Source organism: Ambystoma mexicanum, chromosome 4q (assembly GCF_040938575.1).
Source record: "Ambystoma mexicanum isolate Mex_15411 chromosome 4q, UKY_AmexF1_1, whole genome shotgun sequence".
Classification (NCBI taxonomy): Eukaryota; Metazoa; Chordata; class Amphibia; order Caudata; family Ambystomatidae; genus Ambystoma; species Ambystoma mexicanum.
The window spans coordinates 17,262,935-17,282,344 of record NC_090928.1 but is presented as its reverse complement, the minus strand read 5'-3'; the positions used below and the strand labels follow the sequence as shown (position 1 = coordinate 17,282,344).

General features: G+C 47.1%; 1 protein-coding gene across 5 annotated transcripts in view; it reads right to left on the bottom strand.

The window, feature by feature from the left end:
• Positions 1-3,492: 3,492 nt before the first annotated feature.
• Positions 3,493-19,410, bottom strand: part of VIT (vitrin) — a 2,362,557-nt gene continuing 2,346,639 nt past the window's right edge. For all 5 annotated transcript variants that reach the window (XM_069607358.1, XM_069607362.1, XM_069607360.1 and 2 more), the window contains one exon: positions 3,493-5,335. In XM_069607358.1, the coding sequence (XP_069463459.1) occupies positions 5,157-5,335 (179 nt within the window). In that variant the 3' untranslated portion in view covers positions 3,493-5,156. The remainder of the gene's footprint in view (positions 5,336-19,410) is intronic.

Sequence of the window (19,410 nt, the reverse complement as noted above, 5' to 3'; positions counted from 1 at the left end):
TTATTGCATCTATAATTTATTTTTATTTATTATTATTTATCTGTTCTCCTCTGCTCCACACTTTCCACTCTCCCCCTTCCATGCACTTTTTCTCCTTTCCCATTCCCATGCACTTGCACGTTCTCAATGTCACTGGGCCTAGTAAGATCGTTGTTTTGTTCTCCCTTGTTCCCCTCCCTTGCCTTAACACACTCTGAAACACTTGTGTACGAACGCGATACAAATAAATGATCATATATCATATCATATCTTCTTGCTTGCGATCAAGTCGTGGATGGCTTCCAGATTCCTCTATCTTAATAACCTCAAAGACAGAGGTTCTTTTCTTTCCTTCTTCCTCCACTTCCCCTGTTCCCATCCTCTTATCTCCCCCCCATCTTTTCTTTCATTATCTTCTTCTGCTTGAAATCTTGGTATTGTCTTTGATCCTTCTATTTCTTTTTCCCTTCATATTTCTAATACTGCTCGTTTTCATCTCTATAATCTCTGACATGCTCTCTGTTCTTTTGTTTTAAGCAACCAAATTCTTGATCCACTCTGTTTTTTCTCGTCTTTAATATAGCTGAGTTTTTTTCGGCCTGCATAACAGTTATCTCACTCCTCTGCATTCTGTTTTTAACTCCGAATTTGCCTTTTATTTCAGTTACCTTTGTTTTCTTTGTGACTCCATCTCTTCGTTCTGCTTCTATGCTTTCTTTTGATCAGTGTCTTACTTTTAATTTTCTCTTTTTCGTTTACAAAGCCCTATATGGCTTGGGTCCTTTCCCATCTTTGCTCATTGGCCTCTTTGTATTCTCCTTCTTGCTATTTACATTCTAAATCTCAATTTGGTCTCTCTGTTCCTAAACCACCTTGTACTTCCTCTCGTTTCGTTCTTTTTCACGTCTTGCTCCTAAGAATTGCAATATTGTTCCATTTCCTATTTGTGCCTCTTCTACCTGTAACATTTTTCGTTCTCAACTAAAGTCTCACCTCCTTCTCTCTATCCACAGTTTAATTTGATTGTTTCTGTCACTGTCATTTATTGTACCATTTGTTTTTAACTTTGTAAAATGCATTGGCAAAAGTGCTAAACAAATAAAATAAATGCAAATACAAATGACTTTTCAAAAGACATGGACGAGGGTTGAAATGACTGTCTTGGGCATTCTGGTTAAGTTTGGGCTCTGCTCTCTTAATCTTGCCATGACAGAGGGCGCGAGAAGGATGGTAGAGGGATGAGAAGTCAGGGATCTATCACAGCCAAACCTGCAGGTTGAATTCCTGATCCTGACCTGAAGAAAAGGGTAGTAGAGGGGGGGACTATTGCAGTACATCCAGGAGCTGCAGACTTGCTTCTAACTTGAAGGAGGCATAGATAACGGAAAGAAAGGAGGGACTATTTGGGGGAACTACAAAAATTGAACCTGAATTTCACATCCCTGATACTGGCAAAGGAGGACGAAAGAAGGAAAGTAAAGTGTTGTGAAGTCATGGAAATATTACAGCTATCATGGGACACCTTCTCGACCTTACAAAGGTGCGAGAAAAGTAAGGGTGCATAGACGTCCAAGTGGAGACATTAAGGTAATGAGTGCTGTACCTGAATAATCTCCAAAAGGTGGAGAGGCACAAACATCTCAGTAAGGAACATTTTCATCTTTTAGCAGGACAGTGCAGTCAGGAGGATTGTGAAGGAGATGGCTGAGAGCTCAGTTGTGAGCAGTAAATGTTTAGGGTATATGGGGTTGGTATTGATGTCTGTGATTCTTGTTCCCAGTATAAGATGATGGGTTATGTCAAGCTTTGAACCATCTAATTTACATTCTCTTATTTCACAAAAATCTCTTTAAATGACCTGGATGCTCGAATTGTGTTGTAACGGGGCAAGATATTTGAACCTTTATCTGTTAACAACAACTACTTCCTGCAACAAATGATTACCCACAATGCATCGTATACTAAAAGCACAACATACATGTTACTCAAGATAACAAAGATGTAGTTGGAAAACAAGGAAGTGATTTTGATAATGATGGACACTTCATTGTATAGATTGCGGAATAAACCATTCATTTCTGATGTTACTCTTAGGTGTGGTATTAAAAATATGTTTTTGAAGTTGCAACAAAAGCTTCATATTTCAAATAAAGATATTTAAATGTAAGGGAACTTTGTACTGAACATGGAAAAGGCAAGACCTTGAACCAAAGCATATTTTGAAGCATTCAGAAGTTCACCAACACATCAATTTCTATCCTCAAATAGATTATATATTTGTTGGTTTGGTTGACAAAAAACCTTGATTGGGGGCTTTTGTACCGTCACTTAACAGGGAAAGTGCCGATTATAAATTCACTATCCAGCCCTGGATACATGTATTCATTTTGTAGACACCGTGATTTACATAGAGGAATATCATTAAGCAAGGTATGTATATCGAAAGATTATGGACAGAAAGGCTTTTTTTTAAACCATTATCTTTCCATCCTCTAGCTTTGAATACATCTTTCCCATTCTCCCAGTTTCTGTGAATTCATTGAAGTAGCACAAAGGATTTTCATTTTCAATAAGATGTTAAATATTTAAGATTTCACAATCTTTTCAGCTCCGAATGCTAGTGAACCCAATCCTAATGCGTATTCATTCCAGCGAACACCAATATTGACTAAAGCTCAATGATCAGAGGAGACAAAGGACAGAATCGCCTGTCACTCACAATATATTGGGCCAAAAAAAGCGATATAATTAGTCAAGAAGGGTACATTTTTTGCACTAGATACAAGTGAAACTGTTCAAAATACCTTCCACTGTTCCACATAAAGAACCTATAATTTAGAGGCTGATTTAATTAAATGAAATATCAATAAACCACAAATGAAGCAAAATGTTCAAGCTTTTGAAGCCAAAGGGAAATGTCCATGTCTAAACTGTCCTTCATGAAGTAGCTGAATTTGAAGAAAGGATGCTATAATCATATTAAATGTCTATGCTTCATGCTTGCACAAATGCATAGTGTATTTAATCCATTGCCGGTGTGGTGGGCAATAGATGGGAGAAATGGCAACATTATTGAGGGAACAAATCATAGAAGACAAGTGTGATATTTGAACCAGATCTACAAAATCCACAATAGCAAGATATTTCAATGCAGCAAAACCCACACATACATATCTAGGGAATGGAATTTAGGATACAATTTCTCGCAACCCAGCAAGGAGAAAGTGAGCAACGTTATAAAGCAAAGGTAAGCCTTTTGGATATGGTTTTTAAATGGTCACTATACACTGCATTTTAATTAATGTGGTTTGAAATTCTGTTTATAAGGTAGTAAAGCTTACCGAAAAACGTTCTACATATACCAGCAAACATAGGCATGTTACTGTTCATGAATCTTGAAAGGTAAGGATAACTACCTCATCAGAGAGAGAGCTGAGAGAAGCAGATCAACCATTCAGAGACATGCTCCTACATAATGTTAATTTACTGTTAAATTAAGGATGTATGAGTTGATACAGTTACTCATTTTCTGCTTTATTTAAATTGTACACCAATTGAGAAAGGAAATATCTATCCTGAAACATGTTGGGATCGATCAATCATCAATTAACTGTTCCACAAAGTGTGAATAAAACATTTTTAGAAAATATAAGAGGAGTCGTAAATGTCTCTGTGAATACACAATTGTGCATATTAGAGGACTGAAAGCTTGAAATGACGACATTGTCAGTAACTATCCACGAGCCATAGGGAGATTTGATGCATCACCAATGGAATGATTAAGGGAAGTTCTGTTAAGGCGTTCCACGATGAGTGATGCTCTTGATTGAAATGCCGACTAGAGGGGATTTTGCATTCTCCAAGAAAAAGGTGTGCAAAGGCCTTTTTGTAGGCAGGGGGGGTGATGTAGACAAGAGGTATATTTCAGGGCATTTACAGGCAAGGTTTTACTGCACTTCTCTGCCTCCTTGTCCATCATTTTAGATTCCAGCCGACGGTTGGTCAGAGTGGAATGGAGGGCAGTCAGCAAACAGGAAAACAGGTGGCTTTCTTTTCCATTGCCTTTAACCAGCTTGCCCTGCTTGCTGTCGTGACACTTACGGTACAGCAGTGGGAACATATGGTCACATAGTGCCTCCCAACCCAATTGGCTTTCTCCAGGCATCCCAAGGGCTGCCTACATTGTGTTGGGCAGTGGCACAAAACTTAATTTCTCCGGTGTAAAGGTTACTCAAAATTACTATCCGCTTTAGTGATAACTTGAAACAGTTAAGCGAATAATGCAAAATAAAGTTTAGGATAACATTTGCATGTAAACGTTTCATTTTTGGAGTAAAGAAAATTAGAATGTAGGCTCAACCCACAATCTATGAGGCAGTGCAGGGATGCACTTCCAGAGTGCATGCAAATGAGGGGCACATGGGTCTGTGGGTTTGGTTACTGAAGTGCTGATTGTTGTATTTGTTTTATTCGAGATGCTGCAGGATCATCTCTAATTTCAGGAATAAATGAAGGGGAAAGCTCATCGAAGATCATTTATTTTAGCTATACAACAAGTAACTTATCGGTGCAGAATCAACTAGCAGAAGTAGCTCAAGAATGTTATATGACATGCTGGGACAACTTTGCACTGCAAATTGCTTTGCTTGTATTACAGTATAACACATATTCATTAAAGAATAAATCAGGTTAAGGTTGCAGGCTCCGACATACAACCAACACTTAATGGCACATCTTCACAAAATGTCACAAAAATCGTCAAACCTAAAAAAATCACAATTTTTACTTCTCAACAGATAACACAATTTTGGGGACTTTTAACAATCAGAGTCAAACAACACTTTTGTTTTTCAGGGGAACAACCTCGATCATCTTTTCTTTGTTTTTTATAATGACATTGTGTTGCAGGTGTTCCTTAAGGACTGCAAATAGCAAACTGTTTTTCGATTTGCTGCAAATCTGTTTGCTGATGTAACCCCATCTCTATGGTCACTTATGGTTGAAAAGATCAAAAACACATTACGATACACAAAGAAATTTGCTGTCATGAATACTGCCCTGGAAATGTAAGTGGATGTGAATGTCATTGCTGATCTATCTACAATTCAGTTATTTTTGTAAATTCAATAAGCGATTAACAAATGATTGATTATAATCCAACTGCAGCGTTTTTCTTATTAGTTCCGTGGCTGAGAGTTGAACTCTGTGCAAATGTTCTGGATGATCTTCCCAACAAATTTGTAGAGACTATCAAACTCTTCCACAAAGAACGAATGCTCCTTATCAGGGTCTGTGGCAATGGATTCCAGCTCATCAAGGGCTGCCCAGGCAATTCCAATGGCATAGACTATCACTCCTGAAAACGAATGAGATGCAACTGCTTAGTATGACAATGTTTTCAAATGTATATAAAAACACTTTAACAAGCAGTTAATATTTTTAAATTAAACATAAAGCAGGAACAGGGACTCACTAGACCACACGCATACAGAGAAAACAGGGATGCTCTGTCTCCACTCACTAAATTAGCCTTATGCCAATCAATGTATGAGATGGGGCCAAACCATTTTATTTGTTTTTGTATGTATTTGGTTAATGGGCTTTCCGCTTTGGCCAGGAGCAATGTGGAAGTACAAACAGCAAGCCGAAGCAGCCCCCTGTCCGTTTTTGTCCAATGAGTTCCATTAAATATGTGGTGCGTTATAGGCTGGGCATGGGGTTTACGGATTAGTGACATGAAAACGGGACATAGGATAACCAAATGGCTGACATAAATATAGCACACAATTGGACATAAAGCCAGCCGTTAGATAATTACATATTTAAATCTTTACATCAGGTTTGGAAGGAAACAGGTGTGTGAGAATGGAAAAAGGTGGGATTAGTGGATGCAGTTTGTTTGGCCAGCAGGTTGAACTTTGGTTTTATGTACCTCTATGATTGGACTGCATTGCTGCAGGGAAGACAGATGCCATGCATTCCAGTGGCCAGGTGTTAGGCAGAGTTTGAATGCAGTACCCTTTGGGAACACTACAAGCAACTTTGACTACAGGTGTAAGCAAAACCAACCTTTGGTATAAGTCTGTACTACACAGTTTTGGTAGCAGTGCTGAGCAGCCAGGCTTATCTCAAGAGGGAATGTGAGCTGTAATGATGTTACACAGAGGTCTACAATCACAAGTGTTCAAATAAACTCTTATACTCAAGGTTTCTTGTTAAAACACTTATTAATTTACTCAACAGTCAGTTATAAAACATTCACTAGAAGGAGGCAGTTAGATATCATACACAAATATACTTCAGTACTATACACTTTAAGTTTCTGAGGCATTCAGACTACTTTGAAGGAGGAGCAAAATGGCATTCAGAATACTTTGAGGTAGGAGCAAAAAGGCATAGGTTATTTAGAACATGAAAGGTTACAAGATATTAGACAGTGCAAATATTTAGGGTTCACCAGAAGAGTCAATTCAATCAGTTAGGCCAAAGTCAATGGCCTTGGATAGGATAAAGCAGTTCTGGTAGTGAAACAGAAAAGTCTCGGCAAAAGTTCTTAGGAGTAGTTTGTAGCAAGACGAATGATATGCTGGGTCACAAGCTGATTAGGCTCTGAGTTGGGAAAGTTCCATGCACTTTCACCACGAGAGGTAAGTCCTCTGTCTGGTTTTACAGTACCTTTACAACTGAAGAAAAAGATGCAGCTGATGACTTCTGTTACTACAGATCTCGCTGTTCCTGGGCCTCAGTCGTGGGGACAAGAGGGAGGACATCGGGGGACTCCTGCACTGCACTGCACTGGGACTGGTCAAAAAGCTGGCAAATGACAAATCTTTGATTCCGGCAGCTGTAGTCGAGCACACAAACTGGTGTCTCCCTCCCTGGTTCTACGGTTTCCTGCAGCACGCTGAGGAAAGTCAACCAGCTCCGGGGTGTGTATCCAGGTGGCTTACGGTTCGAGTTGATTGGTCCCACCAACTCATAGGGAGAAGTCATCCTTGTGGGGGCTTCTCTGTCGAGATGAACTTGGAGATTTGGACCTGGAGCAGGGCTTCACCGGGCATACCAACGGTCTAGGTGTTGCAGCAGCCGTCCTCTTCAAGCTCGTCTTTGGTTCTTTCGTTCCAATGGTCAACTCTGCCTTCCAAGCCAAGAGACCTGCCTTTTATCCAGTTTCCTCCCATTCATTCTAGCCTAGCTCCCACTCACCCAGCAGGGTGACTGTCCTTGCCGGACAGTCAGCCAGCCAATCACGCCAGAGTTGATTTGGGTCACCTAGGAGACTAAGCACAGGGAGTTTCGGGCACCTCCTTCACTTAATGGCTACCCCAGACACTCGGGCGCCAGAGGCGGTCTTCAGTCCTGAAGCCCACCAAAGGCGATGGAACAAAGGGACCAAACCTGGTTTGGCGCGCAGAGACAACTTCTAAAAGGACCTTTCCAAAAAGAAATGGTGAAAAAAGAAGACTGGGAACAGTTCAAACAAAGGGGGCTCAGACGACATCTTGAAAAACATGGCTCCCGCGATTTAACGCTACCAGTGTTCGCGGTCGGGAAAAAACCTGGTATTTCATTGTAAAACCACGGCCACCAGTAATTCTGAGAGAAAAGGGTAGCATTTGACTGCTACATGAGTATCTATACACAGGGGATACTAAGTAACCCCTCCAGCACTCTATTGTAAGATAGGGTGTGCTGGGTCTAGGAATTTAAAAAGACTAGTAAAGTCAATTTCACTTTACTTTCTCCGGGAAACAGTAGTTTATCCCAGTTCTTCATGGAGGAAAGATTCATAGTGAGCAGAGCATTGTAAAAGAAGTGAGATGGCACTTGAAAATAAATGTGCACTGTGCAGAGCAGAAAAGGGGAAGGAAGGATAAAGTGAGAAATGCAACATTAATAGGAGTTTGTGATAAGCAGACCGCTGCTCTAAGGTCGCAGATGGGGCAAGATGGGTGCTGGAGAATTCTGGCACATGACATGGCCAGAGGTGACAGCATGAAAAAGGCTGGGATACATTATAGAAAATGTACAGAAACAGATAGAGGAGGAATCTGTAAATGAAGGGTTGAAATAGAGGAAGAACAGATCGGGCTGGGTGGCATGGCTGGAGCTTTGGCCAGGATCGTCTGATGAGCTGCCGATTGTTGTAGCTGGGAGTGGGAGCTGCAGAAGGAGTTTGTTGAAAGCCACAATTCGACTCTGGGGACGTGCCCTGGCAAATATGGGCTGAGGCGTAACTCTAGCTGCAGGAAAGGCGATTGCGAGAAAAGGGCGAGACAGTATTTTTGAGTATAATGCATTGTGAGTATAAATAGGCTGGACCCCTCTGCAGTGTAATTGGCAGGGTGTCAGACTGCACACGAAAGGCAACACTTCCTTAACTTTTACGCTATCAAAAGATTAATGGAGTAGGACGAGTTCAGAATCTTCAGTGGGGATTTGTCCTTTTATACAGAGGAGGCCATAATTAGATGTACCATTCAATGATAACAGAGAGGAAGAATATCAGTGTACTGGAAGCTTAATGATTTTATATTATTCTGAGTTTTCAAAGAAAAACGCTTAAAGAGAAATGTCATGCTAAAATAAAAGGTGTTTTTGTACATGTGCCCTATGGAGGATGCTTCGTTCTATTTTGTATTTGTGCTCAGTACCCTGACATAATACAGTTGACTTTCTCTTGCTGATAAGATTGAAAAATATAAACTATCTAGCAGTGAAAGGGTGTGATTGTCTTTATTGTGACTAGTAAGTAAATGAGTGATTAGCAAAAAGGTACAGTGTGAAGCCTGACAATGCATAGGTAATGTCCTAGGTGTAATAAGAGAAGCGGAAAGGAGGAATAAGGCTATTTATTCCAACAGAAAGCTTTGTTTAGGTTATCCTGTTTCTTTCAATATGTTAGGGTAGTGTAGGTTTGGACCGAGGACCGAGTTTCTTTGTATGACATCCTGATGAGCACCAGTTTATTTATTTTTTTAGATTTGGAAAACCATTTTAGAAAATAAACTACCCTGTTTCAAACATATCCTCTTGTCCATCTCCTCTGGTCTGACTTACCACAGTATCCCCCCTAGAGGCTTGCAATGCAGTCTTAATGTGATTTCAGTATATTCCTATGAAAACGTATTGGAAGTGAATATCGGCAAAACCAAGGTTATGAGTTTGGTACAGCAAGAGCCTATGATAGAAGGGATAGGGGTGGGGGTCAGAAGTGAGCAGCTATCTGGCTTCCAGTAGATAATTCATACAAGCCTCTCTTTGTTGTTTTGTTATTGTTCTTTTCAATGGTATGGATTGTAAATAGGTTAGAGTATGATTACGGACAGAGTTATTTAATTTTAGACTCTCTGACATCCTGACGAGTGCCCTGTTTACTTGCTTCTTTTTTAATAGGACATTGAATTTATAGAGTTAGGTAAAGAGTAGTTCTTCAGCATTGGATATTTCATAGATGCTTTTCAGGCTTGGAATCCTCGGTTACATGTTTGGTACCCTTTTCCAACAGAAAAATGTTAACACCTTTTGCAGCCCTTTACCTTGTTATGGGTACTTATGGTCCCCAACAATGGGATCTCGAGTATGACACTCCTCCTCTGCAGCCTACCTTTAGATTTCAACCGTCTTTCTTGATGTAAGGAGTCCTCGAGTTGTTCTCTTCACAGAGAAAAATGTTTAATCTACTTATAATACTACAATACTACAACTACAAATATCATGGCCAGCATGTCAAAAAAGTCACTTTTTAAGGTCTGTTCCACCTGCAGCCATACAAATGTCTCCATCTACTGTCTGTACCCCAGTCACTCCACGGTCACTCCACGGTGGAGTGGGACATATGTCAAGGGTTCAGCACCAAAACCCTTAAAGACAGACACTTGGCATGTTGGATAAATGAGGGGAAGGAACACGTTACTTACCTGTAACTAATGTTCTCCAGCATGTGTCTGGCATGGATTCACATGCTCATGAATATTCCCCGTCGTCAGGCCGGGAATCCTCGGTAAAGAAAAAATCAGTATCAGTTTCGTTTCTGATCTGTCTTTCTTAGTAGTAACCAATCACTGATCTCTGGGTCATACTGCCCCCAGCCAATGACTGCCCTCTACCAAAGCCCCTCCCCTGGCAGCAAGCCTCAGATTTGGTAGCACGTAAAGTGGCAGTATGACCAAGTGAAGAGCCGCAGAGGGGAAGGAGGGAGGGTTCGCATGTGAATCCATGCCAGACCCATGCTGGAGAACAACAGTTACAGGTAAGTAACTTGTTCCTTCTCCAGCATGGGGTCTGGCATGGATTCACATGCTCATGAATATAAGAATACATAGCAGTATAACCACAGTAGGTGGCAACAGGCTCAACATTAAGCAATACAACAACTCAACATTAAGCATCTCTTACCTCCTCACCAGGCTCACCTTAAGCGAACAGGTTGCGCAGCACTGCTTGGCCGACCCTGGATTCCTCCCTGGAGTCCCGATCGAAGCAGTAGAATCTCGTGAAGGTGTGCGTCGAACTCCACATAGCAGCCATGCAGATGTCCAGCAGGGGCACACCAGACAGGAACGTTGTGGTAGCAGCGATCGCTCTGGTCGAATGGGCTCTCGGACAGCCGGGCAGCGCTCGGTTTGCCAACCGGTGACAGTGCATGATGCAGCCGGAGAGCCATCTGGAAATGGAAGCCTTCGAGAGAGCCTTCCCTTGATTCACAGGTCCAAAGTTCACAAACAGCTGCGACGTCTTCCGAAAACTCTTCGTGCGGTCCACGTAGAACTTCAGTGCTCTAGCCACATCCAGCGAGTGCAAAGTCCTCTTGGCCGGAGACGAAGGCGACGGGAAGAAAACTGGCAACACCAAAGGCTCGTTGAGGTGGAAGTCCGACGGCACCTTGGGCATAAAGGAGGGGTGCGTCCTCAGCACCACCCTCGTGTCGTGAAAAGTCAAGTATGGAGGCTTGCAAGATAGGGCCTGGATCTCTCCCACTTGTCGTGCGGAGGTGATGGCCACAAGAAATGCTGTCTTCCACGACAGGAACTTCAACGGCGCCGAGTGCATAGGCTCGAATGGGGTCCCCATGAGCCTGGTCAGCATCACGTTGAGCTCCCACGCCGGGGCAGTGGCCTTCACCGGCGGGAACGATCGGAATAGTCCCTTCATAAATTCCTTCACCAGGCGATGAGACCACAAGGACGCCCGTCCTGTAGTTCTGGTGTATCGGGAAATGGCAGCCAGATGTTGTCACGCTCACCTGATTCCAACGGGGGCGCTGGCCTGGTTTCGAGTGCTGATGCCTCTTCAATGGTGAAGCTCAGGGCTCTGAAGATGGATAGGACGGGCCCCTCAACTCTGGCTAAACTGGCTCGCAGGAATATCCTCCAGTACGTGAAAAGAGAGTATTACAATCTGGCGGAATAATGCTCGAGCCTCCCACTTCCTTCCAACCCTCCTCGATACCCTTCTACGATCCCCCGTGAAGTCTCACCTTAGGGTCTGAAAGGACGAGCTCTCCATCCTGCTTCTGACGCAGGGGCGCGTTGAACCCAGTTACTTCACTGGATTGAGGTTGGATGGGAGTTCAGGTAAGCTTGATTATACTGGTAAGGCGCTGTAAAAGTTCTGTTGCAAGTTCAAAAGTTCAAGCTTTAAATAATAATGTTCATTGTCTTTTTCAGGTGATGAATGAAGATTCCTTTGGAGACTTCTTGCAACAAAGCACTAATGTTGATGTCTTTTCCCCATAGGGGCCGGGGTTCGGAATGCCGGAGATATGGCGCAGACCCGAAATGAAATGGGAATGACCCAACAGGTAAGTCTTAGAAGGAAACTGAGCTTTTCCTATTCCCTTCCTTCTCTCACCTTGTGTTCTTGTTTTTTTCTCTCTAGGCTCTGGGAAGTGGCTGCGGATCCGGTTGATCGCTGCTGAAGATGGAGGCGCCCAAGAAAGGTGAGTGAAATGCAGCGCTGCAGCGATCAGAGCGAAATGCTTTTAAAAATGATGTCTTCCTTTTCAGGATCGTCGGTGAAATGTCTCTGTGATGCAGGTTTAGTAGGTAAGGCCTTCTTCCTCTCGAATTCTCTTCTTATCACCCTTTGCAGGTGTCCCAGGATGCTGACAGGCGTGGCTGAAGTCCAGAAGCAGGAGCGGACACGGTGAGCATCCAGCTGCTAGGTGCAGAACAACGCGAAGCACGTGTGGCTGTTCGGGTGGGGTTTAAATAGCTTTGGAAGAAGTTCCAGGTATGTATCCTTCCACCGATCAGGTATGTATCCTTCCCCGACCACACCCAGGTGGAAAGTAGTCCCACAGGTAAAGTAGTCCCATTCAGGCATCAAGAGGTCCTGGATGTAGCAGCATGGTCTGCATCAGGTAAGTGCACATAAAAACACTTGAACACATGTCCAGCTTTATGAGCCTGGCGCCTAAGGCGCCAGGACTGGGGTCCAACATGAGCCTGGCGCCTAAGGCGCCAGGACTGCGTCCAAAGGGCCCCAGCTTGGGCCCGCTGGAACTTCCCTGGGGGGAATGATGCCTGCCTCTGGGGTTGCTGGGTCGGACCTGGCTCCTTGGAGGTAGGCATCATGACAGATGTATTTTGATAGAGGCGTGAGCCAGTCCAGCTTTGGCCAGCGACAGTAGGTACGGCAATACTTGAGGGGCCGTAATCCGCAGAGGGTTAATCTTCTGTGCACGGCACCAGACAGAGAACCTCTTCCACTTATGTCCATAACATTTGAGAGTTGAGGACGCCCTGGCTTTTGCAAGAACCTCTCTGCAGTCAGCCGGGATATCGTATCCTCCAAACTCTATTGCTTCAGGAGCCAAGCCTGCAAGTTCAGCGACACCAGGTCATGATGGAGAATGGCACCTCCTTCTCTGGAGAGAAGATCCGCGTCCGTCGCCAGCTTGATAGGTGGGGACTCTGACAAGTCCAGAATGTCCGGGAACCAGATCTGTCTCGGGCACGACGGTACGACGAGGATCATCCTGCACCTGGACCTCTTGAGCTGGTTGATGAGACGGAGCAGCAAGGGCACGGAGGGAACGCGTACAGGAACAGGCCGTCCCAAGGGAACGAGAAAGCATAGCCCATGCTCCTCAGCTGGGCAAACCTGCTGGCGAATCTCTGGCACTTGGAGTTCGTCGCCGTCGCAAACAGGTCAATCTGGGGTTTGCCCCATCATTAAAAGAGCCGATCCACCTGGTCCTGGCGTAGTTCCCACTCGTGGCACGAGCGCAGCTCCCTGCTGAGTGAGTCGGCGATGATGTTTTTTTATTCCTGCCAGGTGGAAGGGAACCAGAAACATCTCCTGGGCGACGGCCCAGTGCCACAGATCCTGGGCCTCCTTGGATAGGGCTGGGGATCTGGTGCCTCCCTGCTTCCGGATGTAGAACATCGTGGTGGTGTTGTCGGTGAAGATCCACCACCACGATTTGAGCGCCCAGAACACGGCTCGTAGCTCCAGGATGTTGATGTGAAGAGACCTCTCCTCCGGGAGCCAGAGGCCTCTTGCGTGGAGATCTCCGGTGTGGGGCCCCCCATCCCTCCAGGGAGGCGTCCGTCGTTACCGTCTCCTGATACTCTGGGGCCTGAAAGTCCATGCCTGCCGAGAGGTGCGCACGGGCACCCCACCATAGAATTGCCCGACGGATCTCCTCGTCGAGGGGGATCCTGTCTTCGAAGCAGCCCGCTGCTTGAATCCAGCGGGCGTCGAGGAACTCTTGTAGCGAACGCATCCGAAGTCTGCAAAGGGGCACAAGGTAGATGCACGAGGACATCATCCCGAGGAGGGACTTGATGGACCTCACTCTGGCCACATCTGTGGCTAACAGGCGCTGCACCTTGCCCAAAATGGCCTTCGTCCTTTCTTCCGACGGAGATGCCAATCGCTTCACTGTATCGAGCTTCGCTCCCAGAAACAGTTCCACCTGCGATGGGACCAGATGGGATTTGGGGTAGTTGAAAGCGAATCCCAGCTCCGTGAGCAGGCGGACGGTCCTCGCTGTGTGTTCGACGGTGAGTTCTCTTGACCTTGCACGGATTAGCCAGTCGTCCAGGTAGGGGTAGACGTGGATTCCTTGCAGGCGCAGCCGTGCCGCCACCGGTGCGAGGCACTTGGTGAACACCCTGGGTGCCGAACGGCAGGGCTCTGAATTGGTAGTGATTGCCCTGGACTACGAATCTGAGGACATTTCTGTGACTTTTTAGAATGGGGATGTGGAAGTAAGCATCCTCCAGGTCCAGTGACAATAGGAAGTCGCCCTCCTCCAGCTGTCCCAGCACGTGCTGGAGGGTGACCATCCTGAATTTCTGTGCCTTGATGTACTTGTTCAACCGACGCAGGTCCAGGATGGGGCGCCAACCGCCTGTCTTCTTTCGGACGAGGAAGTATCTTGAGTATACTCCTGAGCCCCGGAGCCTCTTGGGGACGAGCTCGATGGCTGCCTTCCTGAGCATCGCCCTTACCTCCAACAGCAGTTGAGGGATGTGATTCTCCTTCCTGGCCACGGGAGGAATGCGAGGACACTTCTTTTGAAATTCCAGCGAGTGTCCGCGGGCCAAAGTGTCCAGCACCCAAGGGTCGGTGGAGATGGACTCCCACACGCTGATGAACTTCGTCAGCCGACCTCCCACCGGGGTGCTTCGGTGGGGGCCTGACGCTACGGCCGGTTCAGTCCTGCTTGGAAGAGGCCTTGCCACCTTGGCCTCCTTGCCCACGGCGGCGAGACCCTCCTTGCTTGCCGCAGCCTCTGTAGGCCTCCTGGGACGAGGAGCGGGCCGCCTGGCGGTAAGTAGAAGAGCCACCGCTGGATCCCTTGGAGGCTCCCTGTCTGCCTCCAGAGCTCCGAAAGGGATGCCATTGCTGAAGGGCTCCTGGGGCTCAGGCTGTTTCTGTGTCTGTCTTGATGGCCTGGAGGGACTCATCCACCGTCTTTCCAAACAGGTTGCTGCCATCGAACGGCATGTCCAAAACTCTGGTCTGGACGTCCTGGCGAAAGTCCGTCGCCTTGAGCCATCCTCGTCGTCTAAGACAAACCCTGTTGCTCAGTTGGTGAAATCCAGTATGTCCGTTGCCACCGTTATGGCGTGATCCGACGCCACCTCTCCTTCCTGCAGAATCTGTAGGGCCTCCGCCCTCTTATCGTCCGGTAGGAAGTCTAGCAGAGGAGCTATCTTGAACCAAAGCTCCCTGTCATAACGGGCCACAATCGCTAAGGCATTGGCCGCCTTAATCGTCGTCGCTGCCGACGAGATGACTCGTCATCCCATGGAGTCCAACTTCTTGCCCTTGCTGTCCGGCGGGGAAGTGGATGTTGAAGCCGCCGCACCCGCTGCTTTCTTCTTGGCCGCTGCCGATATGACAGAGTCCGGCGTGGGCTGGGCCCTAAGGCACAAGGGGGCGGCATCGGGGACCCGGTACTTCTTCTCGTACCTGTCCCTCTTGGCGGGTGTCGTGGAAGGGTTCTTGAGGATAGCCAGCCCTTCGTCCCAGATGTCGTCGAGCAACGGCACCACGAGGACCGTCTTTCTCTTGGCCTCTCGTTGGTAAAGAAACCCTTCCTTTTTCTGTTCCTCAGGGCAGAGCTAGAAGAGCTCGGATGCCCTGGTTATCATGGCGTGAAAAGAGCCAATTTCGTCGGGCGTAGAAGCCCGAGGGGGGTGATGACGGGATGTCTGTTGTGTCATCGCCGCCATCGTCGTCCATCCCCGTCGCTGTATCCGTCGCCGTATCCTCTCTAGGGTCCGGCGAGGTGGATGAGGGGTCCACAGGCCTCACGGGCACGAAGGGCGGAGCGGAGTGGACTCTCCTCCGCTTGTTCGGAGGGCTTCCCGACGGGCCTGGTTCTGGATCATCCGTTGGGGTCTCTGGTAACCTCGTCCTTATCTCAGTACATAAGAATTGGATCGCCAACAAAATGGCCGCCGAGCTATCCTGGGGCTCGGGTAATGGCTGCGACGGACGGGATGGCTGCTCCACTGGGCCCTCGTCGTCGCTATCTTCGATCACATCAGCGGAAACTGTCCCCTGGGATCGAACCTTCTCGAACCTCTCGTTGAGGCCTATGAACCTCTTGTTGAGGCCTTTCACGGGTTCCACCGGATCCTCCTCGGAGGCTGAATCCGAGTCCGTAATGGCCACCGGCTCCCCCTCTTTTTCCGCCGGGGTCTTCACGGGGGTCTTAACGATGGTCTGGAAAGAGGATTCCCTCCGCGGCAGCAGGGAAAATCTGGGCCCGAGGCCGCCTCCACTGGCGTAGCCTCTGCCGGCTTTGCCAGGGCCGCTGCGACAACCTCGATAGAGGCCTTTGCCGGGTGGATCAAGGCCCTCACCACCTTAGGTGCGTCCTGGGCCTTCGCTTTGGGGGGAGGGTCATCGCCTCGCTCCCCCTCGGCTCCCTTCGAGATCGACCGGGGCCTCTCCAGAAGCTTACCCGTGTTCTCGGACTTCCTCTTCCCCGAACCAGAGCGCTGGCTCCTGGTTGATCGTGCCGGGGAAGTCGCGCCCTGCCTGGCAGCCGAGGAGCCCAACCTTTCGGCGCTCCCGGTGCCCGTGGACTCGCGGTGCTTGGCCTTCTGTTGGGCCCCCGTCGCCGGGGCGCCCTCACAGGACTTAGAAGACCGCTCAGACTTTCACTTCGCCTTCTCACCTGCTGTGCCCTTCTCCAGCCAGGCGGTGAGGCGGGAACGACGATCTTGCTTGGTCCGTTCCGACAGCTTCTTGCAGAACGCACAGTCCTTCTCCACGTGCGTCTTGTCCTCATGAAGGCAGTAGAGACATCTCAAATGCTCGTCCTCCTTGAAAACATTTTGCAATCCTCATCCTGGGCAGCTCCTGAACAGCTTGGATCCGGGCGTCGAGCTTCCCTTGTCCTGGGCCATGTCCGTTGAGGTAGGCCATAGATCTTCTGGAATCCTCCAAGAAGCGTAACTCGACGAAAACTTCACCCTTGCAGGGCGCAGAAGAATTCTGAAACGGGTCCCCGTTATCGGAAGTAGAAACGGTGGAGCTTGAGGCTCGATTAACCGAAAAAATGAGAAAAATCTTCTGAAAAAAATGTGAAAACGCAGTAAAAGCTCGAGAGCTAAACACGAGGACTCCCAACACTTGAACGTGCGGTAAAAATCTGAGGATGGCTGCCAGGGGAGGGGCTTAGGTAGAGGGCAGTTATTGGCTGGGGGCAGTATGACCCAGAGATCAGTGATTGGTTACTACTAAGAAAGACAGATCAGAAACTAAACTGATACTGATTTTTTCTTTACCGCGGATTCCCGGCCTGACGACGGGGAATATTCATGAGCATGTGAATCCATGCCAGACCCCATGCTGGAGAACTATCCTGCCTCAGAAGCTGAGTCATCAAGGCGTGCTGCAGTGCTTAGGAGAATGGACCCTCTTCCTGACAAAGAGCGAGGTCAGAAGAGAGACCAGCTACAAAACAAAGGCACAGGCAGAGGCAGGACACAGTGGCCCCTTCTACAGCTGGGCCTTTACAACCTTCACGACAGTCAACGGAATCGACAGGACAAAAACAGAAAGACTGACCACGGGCATCACCATCAACATTGATGGTGAAGCACAAGACGACAACCGCACTGCAGACAAAATCGCAGTCAATGAACAACAAACTGTCTACGACGGACATACGCTTATCGACACCCTCATCGATGGCGCAGCTGTCCACTTCAAATACAGAAAAATCAAGGGCAAAGTCGTGGACGACAAAATCAGCATTGTCACAGAAATCGTTGAACATTCTGCAAAAGATGGAGTCGTCGTAATCATCCAGTGAATCTCACTCTGTGTTTCACACTACAACACATCACTGTTCAAACTCCTTGTCCATGAAAGTGCTTTATTGCATCATCAACGACCATTAATACACCCATTGCAACAGACCATAAACAACCATTCAAAAAGCCAAGGTGGCACCAACTACAGCAAAGTCGCCATCTTCACAGCCAGCCACTTCACCTCGTTCATCCATGGAGCAACAGGTTGGCCAATCGTCTCACAGGTCTCTCCAATTATATATTCCAATATCATGCAGGAGGATATCCTGCAGCATGAAATTACTCCGGACTTGGAGGCACAAAGGGCACAGTCGCCAGTCTTCCCGAGTTCAGAGTCTGACAAATCAGTTATACAGGGGCAGAAGGACACTCACCACCCATTACCTGTCATGTCCCCCGGTTATAGACCAAATCAAGGGCCATCTAGGCCTCCACAAACAGCTGTGCAAAGCCAAGGGCTATCCAAGCCTGCAGGGTTAATTCCACACCCTCCTAGCGCAGGCCATTTAGCCTTGCCCATTTATCCGCTATTAAATCCTCAATCACTTCTATTGCTGCAAGTGCTGTATTGGCTGCAAAGCCTGCTTGCGCAGCTTAAAACCAGGTTTCCTCCACAACTGCAAGCCACCCAGCCACCACAAGAAGCACCAACCTGGACAGACCCGGGTCATGGCATTACCCAACAGCCTACAGTGCAATCGAGTTGCAGAAGATCACTGTCCCCACAATACAGTAGGTAACAATCAAGGTCACGTTCGCTAATCTTCTCGCACCATGGGGGTAAAAAGCGTCTAACAATAAGACTGCAACAACTACCCAGACCACAAAGGTTGCTGCCAATACAAGGTTCTCCACATTAACCAGTTTGAAACGCACAACCCCAAATAGGTTAGCATGAGGAAAGCAAACTGAAAGACACTGATCCTGATACGGGTCCACACGACACAATGTCTGCCACAACAGGGTCACCACCCAGGGATGATGACTGGAACACAGACAGCACTCCTATAGACAAGTCACCAAAAAAGCCCCCACATCCGTCACCACCAGATGAGATTGGGGCCTTCCACTCAGTGATGTCCAAAGCATGCCAAGAATTCGGCCAGAAGAAAAGAAAGACTGTTTTCTTTGAGACCACATGGGAAAAATGTGTAAGGAGGGGGCATCCATCCCCATCCTAGACCACATCTGGGAGGAAGGGCTCCACACTGAACCAGCAGTGAAAGGCAGATTAGAAAAGAAATGTAAAGCTCTAAATGCCTCACCACCCAGCTAACAGAGTCTGTGGTGTCTGCAGCAACTAGCAGAAAAGCGCATACTCAAACACAAAAGTGCACAGTACCACCTAAAAGTGAAGGAAGAAAAATGTACACCTTTGACAAAAAAGTCCTCACAATTGGAGGTACTAGAGTAAAGGTGGCCAATTATCTTGCCTTTATAGCGCAGTATGACTGAAATGTGGCATAGATTGGCACCCATTCTCGACCATCTACCTGAAGAACATTGCAAAGAAGCTCTAGCTATTCTAAAGGAAGGAGTCGAAGCCTCCAACCACAGCATTAACATCGCTGTTGACATCGCTGAAATATGTTTCAAACAAGTTTGAAATGGGGCAGTCTTCAGAAGACAAGGCTGGCTTTGA